The sequence below is a fragment of the Triticum aestivum genome, chromosome 2B, assembly GCF_018294505.1.
Source record: "Triticum aestivum cultivar Chinese Spring chromosome 2B, IWGSC CS RefSeq v2.1, whole genome shotgun sequence".
Lineage (NCBI taxonomy): Eukaryota > Viridiplantae > Streptophyta > Magnoliopsida > Poales > Poaceae > Triticum > Triticum aestivum.
This window is the reverse complement of record NC_057798.1, coordinates 520,628,302-520,648,702: the sequence shown is the minus strand read 5'-3', so window position 1 is coordinate 520,648,702 and position 20,401 is coordinate 520,628,302. Positions and strand designations below refer to the sequence as shown.

Below are 20,401 nucleotides of genomic sequence, written 5' to 3'. Positions count from 1 at the left end.
GATGCGTAGAATTTTTTTAATTTCTGCAACGATCCCCAACATTCTTGCAACCCTTTAGTTTCGAAATTCTTATGCCTCTTGCAATATCTATCTTCCCTATTTGGTGCATACTTGCAAACCCAATACACTCCACAAAAATCGACATGCTTATAAGAGATATTTCCATCATGACTAGTGCAATCAACATTAGTACTATGGATATTCAAAGAGTTCACACTAACAACATTGCAATCATGCTCATCATTCAAAGATTTAGTGCCAAACATTTTATAGACTTCTTCTTCTAGCACTTGAGCACAATTTTCCTGTTCATCATACTTACGAAAGATATTAAAAAGATGAAGCGTATGAGACAAACTCAATTCCATTTTTTTTATAAACTAAACTAGTGATAAAACAAGAACAAAAAGATTCGATTGCAAGATCTAAAGATATACCTTCAAGCACTCACCTTCCCGGCAACGGTGCCAGAAAAGAGCTTGATGTCTACTACGCAACCTTCTTCTTGTAGACGTTGTTGGGCCTCCAAGTGCAGAGGTTTGTAGGACAATAGCAATTTTCTCTCAAGTGGATGACCTAAGGTTTATCAATCCGTGGGAGGCGTAGGATGAAGATGGTCTCTCTCAAACAACCCTGCAATCAAATACAAGAAATCTCTTGTGTCCCCAACACACCCAATACAATGGCAAATTGTATAGGTGCACTAGTTCGGCGAAGAGATGATAATATGAGACGGGCATGGGAGGTGGCAGGGCGTTGTGTCCCATATGGGCCGGTTCATCTCTCATGTTCTACTCTTCCTAGCCGGAGTCCACACCTCCACTTTACGGGTCTTGAACCCCGCCGCCGTTCATGGAGACGGTGGATGGAGGACGTGGTCGCGGATGCGGAATACAAAGGAAGTGGATGGCCACCGCCGGCATATGATAGGTTTAGGGTCGAAATGTTTTTTGTTCTCAATGTTTAAAATATAATGAAAATCCGTGTTTGCATGAATGTCGTCCGATTTATATGAAATACGCCGAGTTGCATGAATTTCTTCTGGTTAGTTCAAATAGTTTTTGAAATGTATGTGGGCAGCGTTGGATGGTAGCCTCCGGCATTAGTGTCCGCAGACTGGTCTCCCTGTCCGCGGATGGGTGCCGGGGCAAATTTGCGGGTCGGCGTTGGAGATGCCCTTGTGTGGTTTTCAAACACTGTATGCATCGCTATGTACTAGTATTTTTTTAAAATAACTAAAGCATTGTATTGATAGCAACTTTCTCGATCAAGCCAACTTACAAAGTTTAGATGGTTATGTTCCTTGTGGTGAAACCAATCCATCATAATTCAAGTTCTGAACTTGGCAAGTTGGCAATGGTGCTCGTACTCTCTGAATTTATTATAGGTCTTCCCGTGATGTGCGCTCAATAGGAGGGACGTTCCGTAGACTACGAAGGCATCTACGGCGACTTCGTAAATCTTAAGATGATACGCCGGCTAAGTCTTTCGAAGATGCTCGTAGAAACAGGTGTGCGTGCGTGCATGCATTCACAGGGGGAGCGTGTGTGTGTGCGTAGTATGAGCGTCTACATTTGTACTTCCTCCGTCCGGGTTTATTGGCCGGGAGACCGCTTCTCTTGGACCAAGGCACATGATAATTTGCTCACGTTAATTATTTCATCCCACTTCCAATGCACTCTTTCACATTCTAGCTCCCATGTGCAGCAAATGAAAAGAATGCATGCAACGTACTCCCTCCGTTCCTAAATATAAGTATTTATAGAGATTCCACTATGGACTACATACGGGGCAAAGTAAGTGCATATACACTCTAAAATGCATCTATATACATCCGTACGTGGTTTATAGTGAAACATATACAAAGACTTATATTTAAGAACGGAGGGAGTATTTATTTTTCTGCCATGAAACTAGCAACAATGCCTCTCGCTACAACCAATAAAATGGCTCTAAAGCAAGGCCATATAAAAACGGCCATGCTTGTGATGCTTTTAGGCCCGATAAGCCCGGATAGAGGGAGTACTGTGTTAAAAAAAAAGGTTTTCCCGGCAAAGAAAACTTGATAGCTAGCCAATAGCGTTGGTGGTACAGATCGATAGGCGTGGTAGGATATCAGTCTCTACCGATACCACGATAAGCGAATCAAATCACGAGATCACATGGCGGAGAGCCGGAGTACGGACGAAGATAATGAAGCCACCCACCACCCGGAGGGACCCACGCCCGCCATTGTCGCGCCTAAACGTCGACCGGCCGGGCACAAGAAGAGGTGGCGTCATGAACGCGAGCGCCGAGGCCCGGAGCACGCACCATCGGTGGCGGAAGCAATACGAGCCGTCCTGGTCGCGGCGCCTAACACGAGAGATCGAGACGGCGCGCAAGTTGCACCGGTCGCCGTCTGATCAATCCGGGCCGCGATTGGTGCGTCGCCGGCCTCGAAGCCGACGGCCTCTATCGGCATTCTGAGCACCGTCCACGTCGCTTTCGGGGGCTTTTGGATCTCGGCGCGACGAAGACGAAGAGGACAGGGCGGTATCGCCGGGACCGTGCGTTCCTGCAATGATATTTTGTTCTGCCTGTTTTTTTACCGGCCAGGCCTGTTCATTTGTGCGCGCGTAGAGATCACAGATCTGTCCTGTGCTCTTTTGATTTGTCGTGAGCTTCACGAGAGAGAGCGCCGGATGTCGACGAAATGGCCGTACTATAGCTACGGCTTGGTAGGCCACTGTTGGTCGTCACATGGTGGTGCAGGTGCGTGCGTGGCCCGGGCGGGACTCGGGGAGGCAGGCATGCATGGGCCCAGATGGTACGAGAGGCAGTTGGCATCGGGGAGCTAGCTATATCTGCGCAACAGATTCTCAAAAAAAAAAAAAAAGCTATGTGCGCAACATATATAATAATCGTCGCCTCGCCATGTTACTGGACTCCAGCTGGAGCAATGGTTTCCATGCAGCATATGCCCCATCTCTCTGCTCACTGTTTATGTAGTACATTGCCCATCTTATAGGGAAAAGTCAGCTATTTGTGGCAAACCTCACAGCTCAGGATCGAGCTTAGGTCCGGGGCGTCAACATATGATCTACGTACAGCGAAAGTTACGTCTGAAACCAACCCCGTAAGGGCATGTACAATACATAGCCTCAAGGTGATGTCTCGCATGCCATGTAGGATCGGATATAACGAAAAGTAGGTTCGGACAGGGAAGCTTACCGTAGAAAACGACGTTTAATCTTGCAGTCCGGTATATACATTCATTCATTCATGTTTGGCAACTGCACGCATGGGCCAGGAGGTGAGCAAAAAGAGCAGTGTGGTACCACCCTTTCCGTGTGGTCCGGTCCGTGGACGGCAGATCACCGCTGGCCGCGCGCCCTGTACTCAGTGGGGTCGGGTCGGGGCACGCCGAATGATTCGACGGAACGTGCCTGTTCGCTCGGACGGCCCCTGCCACGCTCATCACATGGGAGTAAACTAGCAGGGGTGCTACAGCCTTCGTCGTCTCGTGTGATGTGAAACACACGAAGCGTTATTTTTTCCGTTTCAAGATTGCACGTGGTTGGGATGGGTCGCCCAACTGAAAGCGTTGCCCGCACGAGATGTTAAACTATTTTTAGTACGAGTCGATTTTTGATAGTATTAATACTTTAGACTCCGGGTCGTAGGAATTGGAATTGGAGCACATGCCTACGGACCCGTCCGCCGGGATCGGACTATCGACGTCGGCCACTACTCAGCCAGCTCGGCGGACTCCGGGCCGGCGAAATGCTGGAGGGTGGAAGCAACTCCCAAAACAGACCAAACACTTCCCATGCGGTGCTCTTATAGGGCGCCTTCAGTGCCGGACAGAGGGACTGGCAACCACGCGTCCGCGAGCTGGGCTGGCCCAAATTGCCTCGTTTGCTTGTCCCACATCGCCTGGTCCACTCGATCGCGGTTGACTGGTTGACGGTTCACAAGTTGAGTGCTCAACCGCTTCTTGATTTGTGCATGTCATCCATTCGAAGGGGTCATGCTAATCTTCTCTATATCGTTTCAATTTTATTGAATGCCCCCAAAGAGTCAAGTGGTCAACTGTTGATCTTTGAAAAACTAAGATTTTTAATATATATATATATATATATATATATATATAGGAAAAGTAAAAATAATAAAAAATGTCATGAATTAAAAAATGTTCACAAATTTTGAAAGAGAGTTCACAAGCTTCAAAAAAGTTCATCATTTTGAAATTAAGTTCATTGACTTTGAAAAAAATCATCGAATTTGAAAAGGCTCGTTGAATTTGAGAAAAAAGTTCATCAATTTGAAATGGTACATCAATTTTAAAAAAGTTCATTAATTTCAAAAAAATAAGTTCACAAATTGGAAAAAGTTCACATTGTTTGAAAAAAAGTTCATGAATTTGAAAGAAAAGTTTATCAAATTTAAAAACAAGTTCATAGATTTGAAAAAAATGTTCACGCACTTAGCAAAAATGAAAGAAAAAACCAAACAAGACAACTCCCAAGAAAAAAGAAAAAAAGAAAAGGATGAAAATGCTCTAAGTAAACACTAACGGGTGAGTTGGCCGAGTGGTTGGGGCAACGCCCATATAGAAGTGAGATCACCGGTTCTAACCACACCCTTGCTAGCAATTTTTTGTGTTTTAAAAACAGATATATATTTTTTTGAAAATGACCTGGCCCGGTGTGGAGGAGAGGGTGTGTGCCCAATTGGGTGAACACTTAAAACGGGTGCTTAAGCACCGTTTAGGAATTTACCACAAGACGGTGAACTTGAGGCTCGGCCTCCATCCTACTCGCTGGCTTATCCTGCGTTGAGCATCGACCAATGGTGGGACGATCTCCTCTCGCTTGTTTACGATCCCAGCGGCGAACTTACCGACACTATCGGGCACATTTGGAAGGAAATGAACCGATGTATTTTCATGCTGCAAGGCAAACCTATAAACCTTTAGGGAGGTCCCCGATCAGGCATTTGCGGTCTTTGCGGCCACCAGATAGACTAGATCATTTACATTCGTACTACTTCGGAAAGCATGCAACATGCCCTTTTATGAGTGCTGCCTTTTTTATGCGGGGGGGGGGGGGGGGGGGGGGGGGTGCAACCTATTCCACACACGCTTTGTAAGAATCTAGACATGCTTCATCTTCCTCTCCTTGAGAGGTGGTGCTCCAATTACTCGGGAAAAAGATTGCAAGAGTTCTTTTACATGAAGATTGCCAGAGTTTTTATACTTCAAAGTTGAAGTTTTCTTTCTTTCTCTTTGAGAGCGAGCACAAAGTTCAGATGGATATGCATCGTGGGCCAGAAGCCACCCGACTAACCACCAGCAAACTACATGCAGTCTAGCAAGCCCAGCATCCTTTTGTATGAGGCATATGATATCGACAACCCCATTCAGTAACTACCACGGACAGTACATACGCACTGGCTAGGGAGGAAACACTCACCTCCCCCCCCCCCCCCCCCCCCCCCTCAACATTTTTCGGTTTCATTTTGCTTTTTATTTCATTCTACCAAATATTTCAGGATTTAAGAAAGTAACAAATTTGACAAACAGTTGCAAATTTTGAAAGAGAACAGTTTGAGAAATCATAAAATTTTCGTGAATTAAAACTGTTCATTATTTTAAAAAATGTTTGGAAAATCATGAAATGTTAGCGGATACAAAAAATGTTCATAATTTTTTATTAAAAGATCGCATATTCAAGTATGTTCATTGATTTTGAGAATATGTTTGAGAATTCTAAAAAAATTTCGTGAATCTGAAAAACTATTCACGAATTCATAGAATGTTATGATTTTCTAAATGTTCATAAAATTTAAAGAATGTTTGCCACTTTCAATTATCTAAATTTTTTAAAAAAATTGAAAAAATAAATCATTGAAATGAAAAATGTTTGTCAAAACAAAACAAAAAATGTTCGTGAATTACAAACATTGTTCCCAAATTTTAGGAAAAGGTTCACCGATCTAAAAAAATGTACACAAGTTTTGAAGGAATGTTCACAATTTTAAAATTTGTTCATGAATTTAAAAATCTCAATTCCTGGAAAAATGTTTGAAATGTGAAAATAGTTCACAAGTTTAGAAGAGAATGTTCGCAAAATGAACAGGAGAACGAAAAAAGAAAGGAAGAATAAAATAAAAGAAAGAAAGAGAAACAACAAAGTAACGAAAATGAAAAGAAAAAACGAATATGAAGAAAATGAAAATGTATAAAAAGGAAAAAGAGAACCAGAAAAAAAACAAGAAAAAAGTCTTCAAGGGAGTTAAAAAAACATCCCTAACCGTTGGGAAAAAAAATCGAGAATGGGCAGTAATGTTTCCAGATAAGGTTTTTCATTAGGCTTCGCTTTAAAACCAGATTTTGTGAGGGAAGTTACAAAATCGTGGAAAAAATACGGAAATCATTGCTTGTAAATTTCAAAATGTACATAAAATATACAAACTCTTCGTGCAATCAAAAAATGTTCACAAAATTTACAACAATTGTAAATTAAAAAATAGTCATGAATTCTCAAAAAGGTTTACGAGTTCAAAAAAAGCCACAAAGTTTGAAATATGTTCATGAATTCAAAAACAGCCACGAATTGGAACTCAAAAAAAAATTCACGAAACATGAATTCAACAAATATCCATGATTCATCAATTCAACAAAATGTTCATGGATTTAAAAAAAATCAAGAACTCGTGATAAATTTTTGTACGAGTTCATAAATATTTGCAGATTGAAAAAATGTTCATGAATTAAAGAAAATTTAATAGGTTAAAATTGTTTACGAATATGAAAAATCTTATTGAATTATAAATATTTGCAAATCAAACACAAAAATTTAAAAATTATGAATTAATGGAAAAAATGATGTATGAAAAGACTGATCAATAAGCCAAAAAAATCCGGTAGTGATGAAAAGAAAAAAGAATGGTCTGAAAGACTCTCAAAACCACCAGCCTAGAAGCTTCCCAAAACCTGATTAGATGCTCACAAGAACCTTCTAAAAATGCTCGCTCTGGGCACATCCTCTTCATTAACGCGCCAGCCCGCTCAGCGGTCGCTGTTATCGAGTTACAAAATTCTGCTCACCATAAGCAATATGGCACTTGTAATTTTAAAACTTGTCACATGGAAAAGTTTACACAATTTTCGTAATTTCCATGTACCAAATAAAACATGTTTAGAATGGCATTTTTTGCTTTTTTGGTGTAGAAGACATGATAAATTTTTTTAAAATGTTTTGTAAGAGTCACGAGGCAAATTTTAGAAGTTGTCAAGTTTAAATCAACTTAACAATTATTTTTCCTGTTTTTGTCTCAGGTCACATGGCAATTCTATTTGTGACATTTCTGGATTAAAACTTGTCTCATGGCAATTCTAGATATGACAATTCACATGGCAAATTCATAATTTACACTATGGTAATTTTATTAATTAAAAATCATGGCATTTTCATTTATTAAACCATGGCAAATTTAACAATTAGAACATGGTAGTTTTGTTGTAGGTAGCATGCAGTTTTATTGTTTGCACCATGGCTTTATTAGTCAGACCACAATGGTTTCATTGTAGGTGGCATGGACTTTCATTATTAACATCATGGCATTTTATTAATTAGACCACGGTAGTTTTATATTTGTCATGGCAACTTGTATGAATAATAGTCGTCATACAAAATGGAAATTAAAACATAGTTTTTGCATAGAAATAAATATTTATTGACTTCAATTTCATAAGTATTTGGAGAAAACTTTTTCTTCTTAATTTTCCATGTGAACACTTCACATTTTCCTAAAAATTTCATGAGTTACAGAACATTTTTATCTTAAAGTTGCCATTTGAGGTAGCACCCAAGTAAAATGGGCACTTTTCAAAAGCACGAGGGGTGTGGGAAGAATTTTCGTGATAACTATAGCTAACATAAAATTAATTGCCAAGGCAACTAATAATATACACTACATTTTCCATGGTAGTATTTACTATTCAATGCGTGCCAATTTTATTAAATTTAGCATGGCAATTTTTGCCATGTCAAAACAACTTACAAATTTTGCCATGGCAAAAATATTAAAATCTTTTCCCATGATTTTATCAATTTTTAAAATCTTTGCAATGGCAATTGTCACCAACACATTTATCAATTTTGCCATGTTTTTTTTAGGAATTTAAGTTGCCATGATTTTCTATCTTTGAGTACTTTTTAACCAAGATACTTTTAACATGACAACATTATCATCATACTTAATTACCATGCTACATCTGGACAGCTGCCATCATGCAATATAAGTTTTGTCATTCTATATTTTTCGTCTGTTTTGATAGTTTTTTTTGCTTGAGTTGGCATTTTTTCCTTCGCCACCTAGAAAATGTATGTATTATTTTCATGGCAATTATACTATTTACATCATGGTAGTTTAATTATCCATAGCTTGGCAAAAAAAATTGGCATGTCATCTATTTTTTGTCATCATGACGAAACTAGAAGTTTTAACATCGAATTTTTTTTATAATCGGCGTGGCAAAAACTTGCATTAAATCATGGTAAATCTACCATTCTTTTTTTGTTGATTGTTTTTGAGATAGCTAACCACTCATTTCAAGTGGTAGTAAATCTACCAGTCTTAATATGGCTTTTTTTCAATTGTGGCAATTTTTGTGTTCCTCACTTGATTTAAATTTTTTTCTTATGAAGGAACATCGTAAAGGGGGTTGGCGAGTAGATTTTGATTGTTTGCCATGGTAACTTAAATTAAATTACTATGACAACTTAATTTACATTTGTGGGTATTTCCATGTAGGTAATTTCTTCTTTTCGTAACCATGCAAATTATCCATGCCTTTTTTACAAAACATAATTTCTCTAACTTCGTCATGTGAACAGCACAACCATTTCCCAAAATTCATCATGTTTTTACATAATTTTCCCTTACCATTTGCGATGGACTATGTCTAGATTCCGGTTTCCAACTTTATTGTATTAGACCGTTGCAATTTCCTATATGTTTATACTTTTTTTAATATTTACTACTCAAATTGTCCATCTAGGTATTTTCTACTGTAGTGCGCAATGGCAATGTCATGCAGGTTCTTCTTTTGTGTGGTGGGTTTAACCTGTGGAACATGGCAATTTTCATATATTTTACATCATGGCAATTTTATACCCAAAGAAGGACGCAAACTCTATGTTTGTGTTTTAAGTGATGTACTTTTTCGTGTTTTTTTGTTATTTCGTGCTTCATGAGTTATGCATACCTTTTCTCTTCCTTTTTACGATGGTAACTTTTATATTTTTTAGTTATAATTATTGTTTTTATTAAGGGCAACTTATAGCTAGCAAAGGCCATAAGTAAGCTTATAGTCAGGCAAGGTTGAAGACAAAAAAGGACTAGTAAAGAAGGGTACAGATCGGCTCGTATGAAACCCGATCAGCTCGTGTTGAGAGTTCCTCTTCAGCGCCCTCATCGCCGCTTAGGCTAGTTGGCACTCGAAGGCTAGTAGTAGTGGGCCGACCCAGCATCGCTCGCGACCAGCAGCATGCTCAAAAAACAGGGAGAAAAATATATTCACCGCTATTATTCTGCGAGACGTGAGACTTGAACCCGCATGCCAACATCGACGGACTTCAATAACCACTGCACGACAATTAATTTAATGTGTTCTATTCAAAAACAACGCTATTTGACCCTTGTTTTAGTCCTAGTATAAATTATTTGAAAATACAAATCTTAACTTCGAAAAGGAATTCATGAATTTTAAAAAAGATCAGCGATTTTGAAAAGAATTCACGGATTTTCAAAAAAAAGGTTCACATAATCTAAAAAATCATCAATTTTAAAAAGAAGTTCATGAATTTGAAAAAAGTTCAACCGGTATTTAAAGAAAGTTCATAATTTTTAAAAAGGTCGTCGATTTTCATTAAAAAGATCCATGATTTTGAAAAAAGTTCATCGGATCTTGGAAAAAGGTTCACGGATTTGGCTCATCATTTTTTGTCGAAAAAGTAAATAAATTTTAAAAAAAGACATTGATTTTGAAATAAACTTCTCGGATTTTCGAAGAAAGTTCACAAATTTGTATAAAGTTCACCAGATTTTGAAAAAACAAATCATAGATATGAAAAAAGTTTATTTATTTTGATTAAAAAATCTTCACCCATGTTGAAAAAAGAAACAAGAAAAAAGAAAAAATAGAAAGAAGAAAATAGGGAAAAGGATGTAACAAATCACGTCAAGGGAGTTGTGTAGTTGGCTACCGTAGCTGACACTAATTGAGGAGGCCGCTGGTTTGAATCACACCTGCTTGCAGTTTTCTTGTAGTTTAAACAAAAAAAGGATAAATGGGCTGGCCCAGTGTGGAGGGGTGTGTGCCCCGTTTGCGTCTTTTGCGGTAACAAAAAAAGGGTAAATGGGCCTGGCCAGTGCAGAGGGATGTGTGCGCCCATTTGCGAAAACCAAAGTAACGTGTGCTAAGGGCGCCGGATAGGGTTTGCGGACCACGCTCGAGGGCTGGGGGTATCGTGTAGTGAACGTTTTCATTCGCTCAAGGGCCCTTTCAAATTTGATGTTTGATGCATATTGCGGTCCTTCTACTAATGATCAGGCGGGTACATATCCTTTTACATTGCATAGGAGCAATCAGATAGTTAAGGATTGCGTAAAGAACATTGAATGTGAGTCTATAGGTTTAGTGCCGCCTTTCACATGTATGAACAGCTTCATCGGCACTTCTCCTACTTCCTCCGTTTCTAAATATAAGTCCTTTTAGAGATTTTAATAAGGGCTACACACAGATATATATAGACATATTTTAGAGTGTACATTCACTAATTTTGCTCCGTATGTAGTCCGTAGTAGAATCTTTAAAAAGACTTATACTCCCTCTGTTCCTAAATATAAGTTCTTTTAGAGATTTAAATAAAAGACTACATACAGAGCAAAATGAGTGAATCTACACTTTAAACTACGTCTATATACATCCGTATGTAGTCCATAGTGAAATATCTAGAAAGACTTATATTTATGAACGGAGGGAGTATTTAGAAATGAAGGAAGTAGCCAACTAAAATTTTAATCCCTAAGGGCATGTACAATGATTGATATAATAGTCTTATCTTAGGCCTTGCATGTAATTTATATAGATGACAATAAAAATATGTCTACAAGGGTTATATTTTATCTTATTTTTAGTAAGTAGCTATTCCTAAAAAGCAGTGAGACATTTTGTGCTAAGATATCATCTCTTAAATAAAAGAAGGCAAACCTTTTCTGTTGATTTCTCTCTTCTCCAAGTCAACATTTATCCTAGATGCCACCTCTAAAATAGCACCATCGTATATGCCCTAAAATGATACAGAATGCGATTTGATCTCTCTACATATGGAATCCAATTGTTAGTTAAGATGCGCAACTTGATACAGGACTATGTCTATGTAGCAGCATGGAGTTTTACGTTCCCTCTGATCTTTTTGGTAGAGATTCTCATCCTTATCTTCATTCCCATCGAGCTGCAGCCGTATACATGTTCACAACCATGTGAAACCTTAATACTTCCTCCGTCCAGAAATACTTGTCGGAGGAATGGTTGTATCTAATCACATTTTAGTTTTAGATGCATTCATTTTTATTCATTTTTGCATTAAATATTTCTGGACGGAGGGAGTACTAGTAGGATTGACCTGAAATTACGAAGCCAAGCCATGAATGTGTGAACAATGCGGTCGGAATCGTGGACTGCATTGAACCACGGATTTGCACCGTTTATTTCTCACGGCGCAAGTGGATACACGCGCACGTCTACCGCCCCCTGATATTCCCTTCCCTGAAAACAAAATTCGACAGGCCTTGTATTACAAAACCTGGACTTCAAGACCCGATCGGTTACCGCTCGCCCGTCCCCTCTAACAAGAGATCAGCCGATCCTAGAAAAGTCCACCCTCCACCACGGGCAACAGGATGTCGAGCACCGGCGCGGCGGGCCCGGACGCCGACGCGGCGGTCGGTGAGGGGCTGGAGCTGGCGCAGTTCGGGGCGGGCTGCTTCTGGAGCGTGGAGCTGGCGTACCAGCGGCTCCCCGGCGTGGCGCGCACGGAGGTGGGCTACTCGCAGGGGCACCTCGACGGGCCGACCTACCGCGACGTCTGCGGCGGCGGCACCGGCCACGCCGAGGTCGTGCGCGTGCACTACGACCCCAAGGAGTGCCCCTACGCCGTGCTCCTCGACGTCTTTTGGGCCAAGCACAACCCCACCACGCTCAACAAGCAGGTACGTCATGTGATGCCTCTGCCGCTGCTCTCGCCGTAAGTTGGAGCGCGTAGTGTGCCGGCCAGACCGGCGGCGGCCGTTGGGGGCTTTCCGCGCCGATCGCGTCGCCGGTGTTGCAAGGTTCAATGGACCTGGTACGGATTTGGGGGGTTGACTCATTCTCATTGATTGGTGTAATATCTGGCTTGTTAATACAGAGGAGCGGATATTCTACATCTTCGGAATGAAATGCTTTTAAGATAAAGTAGACGATTTCAATCTCAAAAGGGGATTTCTTGTGATGATATACAATGGATCATTGTATTGCCTCGGCAGATAGGAACATTCACTACACACTTTTATGCTCTGAGATTTCCGATGCATTGTCCGCATTACTGTCTCCTTTCATAAACTCTGTAAACTAATATAAGAGCGTTAGATCAAATGATATTAAACGCTCTTATATTAGTTTACAGAGGGAGTACTACTCACCATATGCACAAATTCTGAGAGTTCCCTCAAGTTGTTGATCTGAGATAGCTACAAAAATCTTCAGTGTCTTCCCGTTTGCTATGGTTTTACCGTACATGTTAGCAGCATTTGGCCTCCGCACATCGTTTACAAGCTACTCCTACTAATTAATTCCACGTTGCACGTCAGGGCAACGACGTCGGGACGCAGTACCGGTCGGGCATCTACTACTACACGGCGGAGCAGGAGCGGCAGGCGCGGGAGTCGCTGGCGGAGAAGCAGCGGGAGTGGAAGGAGAAGATCGTGACGGAGGTCCTCCCGGCGCGGAGGTTCTACCCGGCCGAGGACTACCACCAGCAGTACCTCGAGAAGGGCGGCCAGTCCGCCAAGAAGCGCTGCTCCGACCCCATCCGCTGCTACGGCTGAAAGCACCGCCCCCGTCCCCGACCGCCTAAGCTATTGGTGCTGCATTGCCATTAGCATCATACATGACACCGTCTACCTGACCGCCTAAGCTATTGGTGCTGCATTGCCATTAGCATCATACAGGACACCGTCTACCTGACTCTTCTTGTTGTTGTTACAATAAACAAACCCATGCGTGCAGCGTGTTAAGGTGAGGTCTGGCACTTTGTTTGCTCGATGATCTATACATTATTTTGGTGTTTGCACATCGCGCCGCGGCAGCACCTTCTGCCAACCTCCGCACATATCCGCATCACACACCACGCCGAGATAATCTGGATTGATATTCTGCACCCCGCCGCACCAGCTCCGTGTCATTGCGCACCACCCAGAGGCTTTTCTCGTCCACTTCGACCTTCCCGCGCATCGCGACAACGCGGTGCGGCGCGGCGTGCTCAAGATGGACGGCGGCAAGTTCTTCGTCAAGGCCTGGCATGAGGACGACCACGCGACGATCCTGAAGTAGAACCTGCATATGCGCGTTGTCATCAAAGACCTGCCGATGCAGTTCTGGTCGCTTGCCGGGGCGGAGGAGGCCCTCGGGGACATCGACCGCCTCGACTCGCGCACGCTCGAGAGGGGGCACACAAAATTTTTCGCCTGCTGGCTCTGGGTATGGGATGTAGCCCATATCCCGACGAGGCGCGCGCTCTGGGTGCTCAAGCGGGGCGCAGGCCGCACCGATGAGGTGCTCGGCTTCGCTTCGCTCGACCGCCGCGTCCCTCCGCCTCCTGGTGCGCACCGCTAACGACCTCCTCTTGCAGGTCGACTTGGTGGAGGATTGGACCCCGCTCTCGCCATGCTCGTCGCACTCGGGGCATAGCGAGCTCTCTTCCTCCTACGACGAGGACGACCTCCAGCTGCCGCACATCTAGTCAGGAACGTGGGTGGCGCATGTGGAGGACGGTCAAGGCCCGGGGCGTCGCTCTGCACCGCGCGGACCGGTCGCAGGGTGCGGCGGCCCCATCCTCGGGCTTCCAAGGCGTGATCAAGAAGACGGCGACAGCAGCGGCGGCTAGGGCCGGTCCTGGAGGGACTGGCTGCTCGGGCGCGGATGCCACGCCAAGGAGAGCAGCGCGGACGTGGTTGCCGGGGCGCACCGCCGCCGCAGCCGCATCTCGGTTGGGAGGCGCGACGCGAAAGAATGCGCGGCCATCGTGGGGGCCTACGGGGCAGCCGTCTCAGCCACGCTGCGAGTCACTCCTCCGCTTCTGCTCCGTCAAGCTCCACCGCCTCCAGCACCAGCAACAGAAGACCCAGTTGCTCGCTTCTTCAGCTTCTCCGACTTCGGTCGTGTGCTCTCCCCTCCGCCGCGCACGGACTGCATGCAACTTGAGATGGAAAACGCCATGATCGAGGCCCTGCAGACCCCGCTGGCGTTTGAAGATGGTGGCCTCTCCCCACCTCATCAGCCTCCCGCCGTGCAAGATATGGACAGCCCCGAGATGATCCCATGCCTGCTCCCATGCATCACCTCCCCAACGGTGGCCACTGCAGGCTTCCAGCTGTCAGCGGTGACGAAGCGCGTGGGCACGATCCAGATCAGTGAAGGAGGCGGCTCGGAGTTGTTTGCGCATGTCCCCCCGCCCATCATCAGCCCGGCTCGCCCACGCCCCTCTGCGCCACCAAAGTCCAGGGCCACCTCGGCACCTTCTCGCCGTAGTGCTCGCCAGGGTGCAGCAGCAAACCCGATGCCAGTGGCTCAACGGGCGGTGCTTCGCCTGGTGCAGGAGTTGGGCGCGCTCGGGCCAAAGGACATGATGACCCCAAAGGTGGCGACAGTGCTCATGAAGCGGTTCTAGGAGCCTTTGTCTGACGGAGACATCGCTGCCATCGCCAAGCTCACTGGGCTGGATCAAGCTGCACTCAAGATTGCTGCTGGCATGGCCGGGATCGCCGGCGCCGATGAGTCTCTCCATGTTTGATCATGTTAGTTAGGTCTTCGATTAGTCTCCGTCGTCAGCTGGTCTTAAAACAGCTTGAGTTATGGTATGTGGCGAGATCGACGACGATGGGTTTTTGTGCCCGTTGGTGGCCGTCGTCGCCCCCGGCATGTTGTAAGGTGTAGTGCATCATCTTCATTAGATGTGATCGACGGAGAATGCCATGGTGTTTAGATGTGTGACAACGATCCAATCTTCATGCCATGGAACGTACGGGGTTTGAACTGCCCGACGAAGCGCACAACCATCAGAGAAGTTGATCAGGCAAACCACGTAGCAGTTTTAGCGTTGCAGGAAACTAAGGTGGAGGTTTGGACAGCCAATGTAGCGACGGAGGTAGGCAGCGCAAATCTTCAAGGGTGCATGGTGCTGCCGGCGCACGGGACGAGAGGCGGCGTGGCGATCTTCTGGGATAAGCAAATCCTCAACGTAGTTTCGCATCATCTAGGTGGGTTTTCCATCACGGTTAGGGTAGAACCACTGCTTGCGGGTGAGCCTTTCTGGCTCATCACGGTCTACGGGCCAATGGACGACGCGCAGAAAGATGGTTTCCTCGTCGAGCTTGCTTCCGCTGCTCCGCCGACGGGTGAGCGCTGGTTGATCAACGGGGACTTCAACAAGATCGACCAAGCGTGCGACAAGAGCAATAACAACATTAACATGAGGATGATGGAAAAATTCAGAAGAGGCCTAGGCTGGGCAGGGCTGAAGGAGCTAAAATGCAGGAACAGAAGTTCACATGGAGCAACAAAAGGGAGGAACCAACACTCTGCAGTATAGACAAGTATTTCCGCAATGACTCGTGGGATTTGTTGCATCAAGACTACATGCTGATGGCGGCCTCAACTTGTTTCTCCGACCATTGCCCATTGATCCTGGCAAAGGCATCCACGCCCATCAGAAAAGGGAGGTTCAGATTTGAGAACTTTTGGCCCAAATTTCCACACTTCTATGAAACAGTTTTGAGAGCTTGGCAACGACCTGTCCCGCACGACCGCCCCTTTGCGAGGATGAAGAGAAGATTGGCAAGAGTGGCCACTGATCTTAGGATTTGGAGTAAGGCAACATTTGACAAGGCTAGGCTACAGCTGCACATTGCAAACGAAGTGATCTTAAAGCTTGATATGGCGCAAGAGCACCGAGCCCTCTCGGCTACTGAGATAAATATAAGGCGATCTCTGAAACAAAAAGTGCTCGGGCTGGCTGAAATAGAGAGAGCGAGAAAACGTCAGGCCTCCAGGGTGAGCTGGCTTCGGGCAGGTGATGCCAGCACGAGGGTCTTCCATGCCAAAATGCAAGCGCGCCGAAGAAAGAATTTCATCCATGCAATCAGTAGCAGCAACAGAGTGGTGGTTGATCATCATGAGAAGGAGAAGCTCATCTTCGATCACTTCTCTGAAGCCCTGGGTCGAAGCAAACAAAGACGCTGCACCCTGAACTCGGACATGCTAAACGTCCCAGCTGTGACCTCATCGGAGCTTGACGACCTGTTCACCATGGCCGAGGTTTGGGCGGCGATACTAGCCTCCCCCATGGAAAAGGCACCGGGCCTGGACGGTTTCACAGGGCAGTTTTATCGCTCTTGCTGGCCGATTATCAAGGAGGAGGTCATGGCTATCTTTGACAAGTTTTATCAGATGGCTGGGAGCAACTTCGCTAAGCTTAACTATGCACTCATTGCCCTCCTGCCGAAAAAGTGGTGTGTCAGAGATCAACCACTACAGGCCCATCAGTCTGATTCACTCCATGGCTAAGCTTATCTCCAAGGTCCTCACAATTACGCTATCCACTGCGCCGAATGGAATCATCTCACTAGCACAAACGACTTTTCAGAGAGGAAAATGCATACATGACAATTTTCAGTATGTGCAAGGATGTGTCAGGATGCTTCATAGAGAAAAAAAGCAGGCCCTGCTCTTCAAGCTAGATTTTGCTCGAGCTTTCGACTCTGTATCCTGGGCATACCTGATCGAGCTGCTGCAGCGCATGGGGTTCTCTCAGCGATGACGAAATTGGATAGCCCTGCTCCTCTCCACTGCATCCTCCTCTTGTCTGCTGAACGGATTGCCGGGGCCAAGTTTCTTCCACGCCCGCGGGCTCCGGCAGGGAGACCCGCTCTCGCCGCTGGTCTTCATCCTTGCGATCGATCCTCTTTATCTCCTTATAGACACCGCCACATCAATAGATCTCCTTGCACCACTTCCTGGGCGGGGAGCAAGCATGCAGGTGAGTCTATATGCCGACGATGCAGTAATCTTCGCCAACCCAATCAAAGAAGAGGTTGACAACCTGTTGGAGCTGCTGCACTCTTTTGGAGAGGCGACGGGACTCAAGTTAAATCAAAGCAAATCTTCAGTGATCCCGATGAACTCCGACGGCGATCTGCTGACGGAGGTTTTACTGGGTTTTGGGGGATCGATCGCTAGCTTCCCCACAACATACTTGGGATTGCCAATATCCCCTAAAAGGATGAGGCTGGTCCACTACCAATTCCTCATTGATCGAGTGAGATCACGTCTCGCGGGATGGAAGGGCAAGCTTATGTCTCTGGCAGGTCGGCGCGTTCTGGTGCGTGCGGTGTTCTTGGCGCTGCCTACTTTTGCACTGACAGTTCTCAAGGTGCCGAAGAAGATCCTGAAAGAGATCGACAAGGCACTGCATCGTTTCCTGTGGGCTCAAGACGACGCGCTGACCGGCAGCAAGTGCAAGGTGGCTTGGAGCATAGTGTGCTCTCCGACGGAGAAGGGCGGGCCAGGGATACCCGATGTGCAATGTTTTGGTTCTGCTCTTTGTCTGCGCTAGCTGTGGTTATCCTGGCAACAGCCGGTGAGGCCTTGGGCTGTCTTCCCATTGCCATGCGACAAGCTGGACATAGAGCTCTTCGCCAAAGCAACAGCGGTCTCGATCGGCGACGGCCAAAATGCAGGGTTTTGGACATGCCCCTGGCTTGATGATTCCCCGCTAAGTGAATCTTTCCCAAGCCTATTCAAGCACTCATGGCGCAAAAATCGGACGATGGCAGCTGCGCTCGAAAGCGACCAATGGATCAAGGATCTTCGCCACGGTGACACAACATCCATCATTGTTGAATTCTTGCACCTCTGGCGGCGGCTCTGAAAGAGCAATCATGCCCTTAATCATATTTTGATGTTGATGACAACACATATGCTCGGGACTAATCATGTTTATCAAGTATATCTCAGGATTATGTTCTAAAGACCGTGTGCATGGATCATTACTAGGGACAAAAGCATATAACTCAAGAATGGAGATACAAGATGTTGACTTCATTTATGGTTTGTTCTTGAGTATAGGGATTCCGCACTATTAAGAGGTGATCGATGGATCTGTGAAAATCTTGCTCAAAACTTGCTATCTATATACCTTGCTTTCGGACGTCCGGTGTTCTATGGACGTCCGGTCCTTCCTGATTGCCCGGACGTCCGGACACTTCCGGACGTCCGACACTTCCACAACAGAAACACTTTTACGGATGTCCGGAACCCTCCGGACTTCCGACACTTCCACAACAGAAACATTTTTACGGATGTCCGGAACCCTCCGGACGTCCGACACTTTCACATCAGAAGCATTCGTACGGATGTCCGACTCCGGTCGGGCGTCCGTATCCTGTACACTGGATTGTGGGTCACACTTTTCACAGCGGCCGGTCGTCCGATGACTGTCGGGCGTCCGGACCCATTTGGGCCTCCGGACGTCCGACGTTCTCCGGACGTCCGGCCATCCTGTACCCCAAACGGTCACTTTTTCCCACCTCCTATATATACACCCTTCCCTCCCACGGGATGGGGTTGACCATTCACTTTGAGCCTCACAAGAACACTCCTCACTCTCTCTCTCTCATTCATCCACACTAAATCCTAGATTCCCAAGTGTTCTAGGAGCATTTTGAGAGAAGTTCTCCAATCAAGTGATAGATCCACTTCTTCCCTTTCTTTGCACCAAAGGAATTCGTGATTTGAGCAAGTCTTGAGCAAATCCCCATCGATCTTGTTACTCTTGGAGGTTGGAGACTCCTAGGCGGTAGGAGTATTTCGGAGAGGAATCGACCTTTGTGATTACCCCCGGATAAGTTTGTGAGGGTTTGGAGACCACCCCAAGGTCTACCACTAGTGGTTGAGAAACGCCTTCGTGGTGTTGTCTCAAAGGGAGAATAGGGTGAGCCTTCGTGGCGTTGGTGTGCCTTCGTGGTAACACCCACCTCTCTAACGGTGACTAGCTTCCCTCCAAGGAAGTGAACATCGGCATACATCCTCGTCTCCTGGAGTTGCGGTTATTCCTAACCCTAACTCTCTACTTGTGGTTACTTGTCTTGTTTGCACTTACTTACATCATATTGTGCTTGCTTACTTATATGCTTGTGTTACTTGCCTAGTACTTAGTACTTACTAGCAATTGTTAGGCTCACCTTCATATTCCGCATTATTGCCTAAAATTGCTAAGTAATAATTAAAATTTGTAATTGTACCTATTCACCCCCCTCTAGGTCCATCTCGATCCTTTTCAATTGGTATCAGAGCCTCGTGCTCTATTCTTGTGGCTTAACCGCCCTAGAGCGAGATGAACCCAGATGGGACTCCCCTAGTTGTAGATCCTAAGGATAAGGGCGAGGCTTCCTCTGAAGTCAAGTCCTTTACGTCAGAGGATCTAGAACGGGCCCTTGCGAAGCAAAAAGAGGAACATGATGCTTCTCTTGAGGCCTTGGTCCAAATGAGATTAGCCACGTTGTCCACGGTGCTTGCACCACTCTCGGGTGGTGCTGCTTTGAGGCCAACTGTGCCTACTCCATCACTTGGTCAACAACCTCCTAGCAATGAACACGCTAGTGTTCCTTGGCTTTATGCAAGACCTCAAGTTGAGAAACCAAGATATAACCCTCAAGGCAAACCTCCTTTACTAAGTGCCACTTCCGATTTTGCCTTGTGGAGAGTTGCTATGCAGGATCATCTTCGACATGGAAACGATGAGATGCTGGAGATCCTGGAGTATGGCTATCATGTGGTTGATCCAAAGAACCCCACACCAAGAGAAATATATGACAAGAACCTCAATGACACTGCAATCATGTGTATAAGGAGAGGCATGGATGAAAAGCAAAGGAGACCGTTCATACACATCACAAGTGCAAGGAACTATGGGAAAGTATTATACGATCCAAGACTGGCACCTCTACCCTCCGGAGTGCTCAATATGAAATTGCCAAGGGGCAATTGCAAAACTTTTGTATGGAGAAAGGTGAGACCCCCAATCAACTCCAT

At 45.2% G+C, this 20,401-nt stretch overlaps 1 protein-coding gene and 1 pseudogene across 1 annotated transcript; one reads left to right on the top strand and one right to left on the bottom strand.

The window, feature by feature from the left end:
* Positions 1–3,955: 3,955 nt before the first annotated feature.
* Positions 3,956–4,064, bottom strand: LOC123047734 (uncharacterized; annotated as a pseudogene).
* A 7,781-nt stretch (positions 4,065–11,845) lies between these two features.
* LOC123045780 (peptide methionine sulfoxide reductase A2-1) lies at positions 11,846–13,385 on the top strand. The gene is made up of 2 exons (XM_044468955.1): positions 11,846–12,264; positions 12,904–13,385. The coding sequence occupies exons 1-2, from the start codon at positions 11,956–11,958 to the stop codon at positions 13,138–13,140; spliced, it is 546 nt and encodes a 181-aa protein (XP_044324890.1). The 5' UTR covers positions 11,846–11,955; the 3' UTR covers positions 13,141–13,385.
* Positions 13,386–20,401: the final 7,016 nt, after the last annotated feature.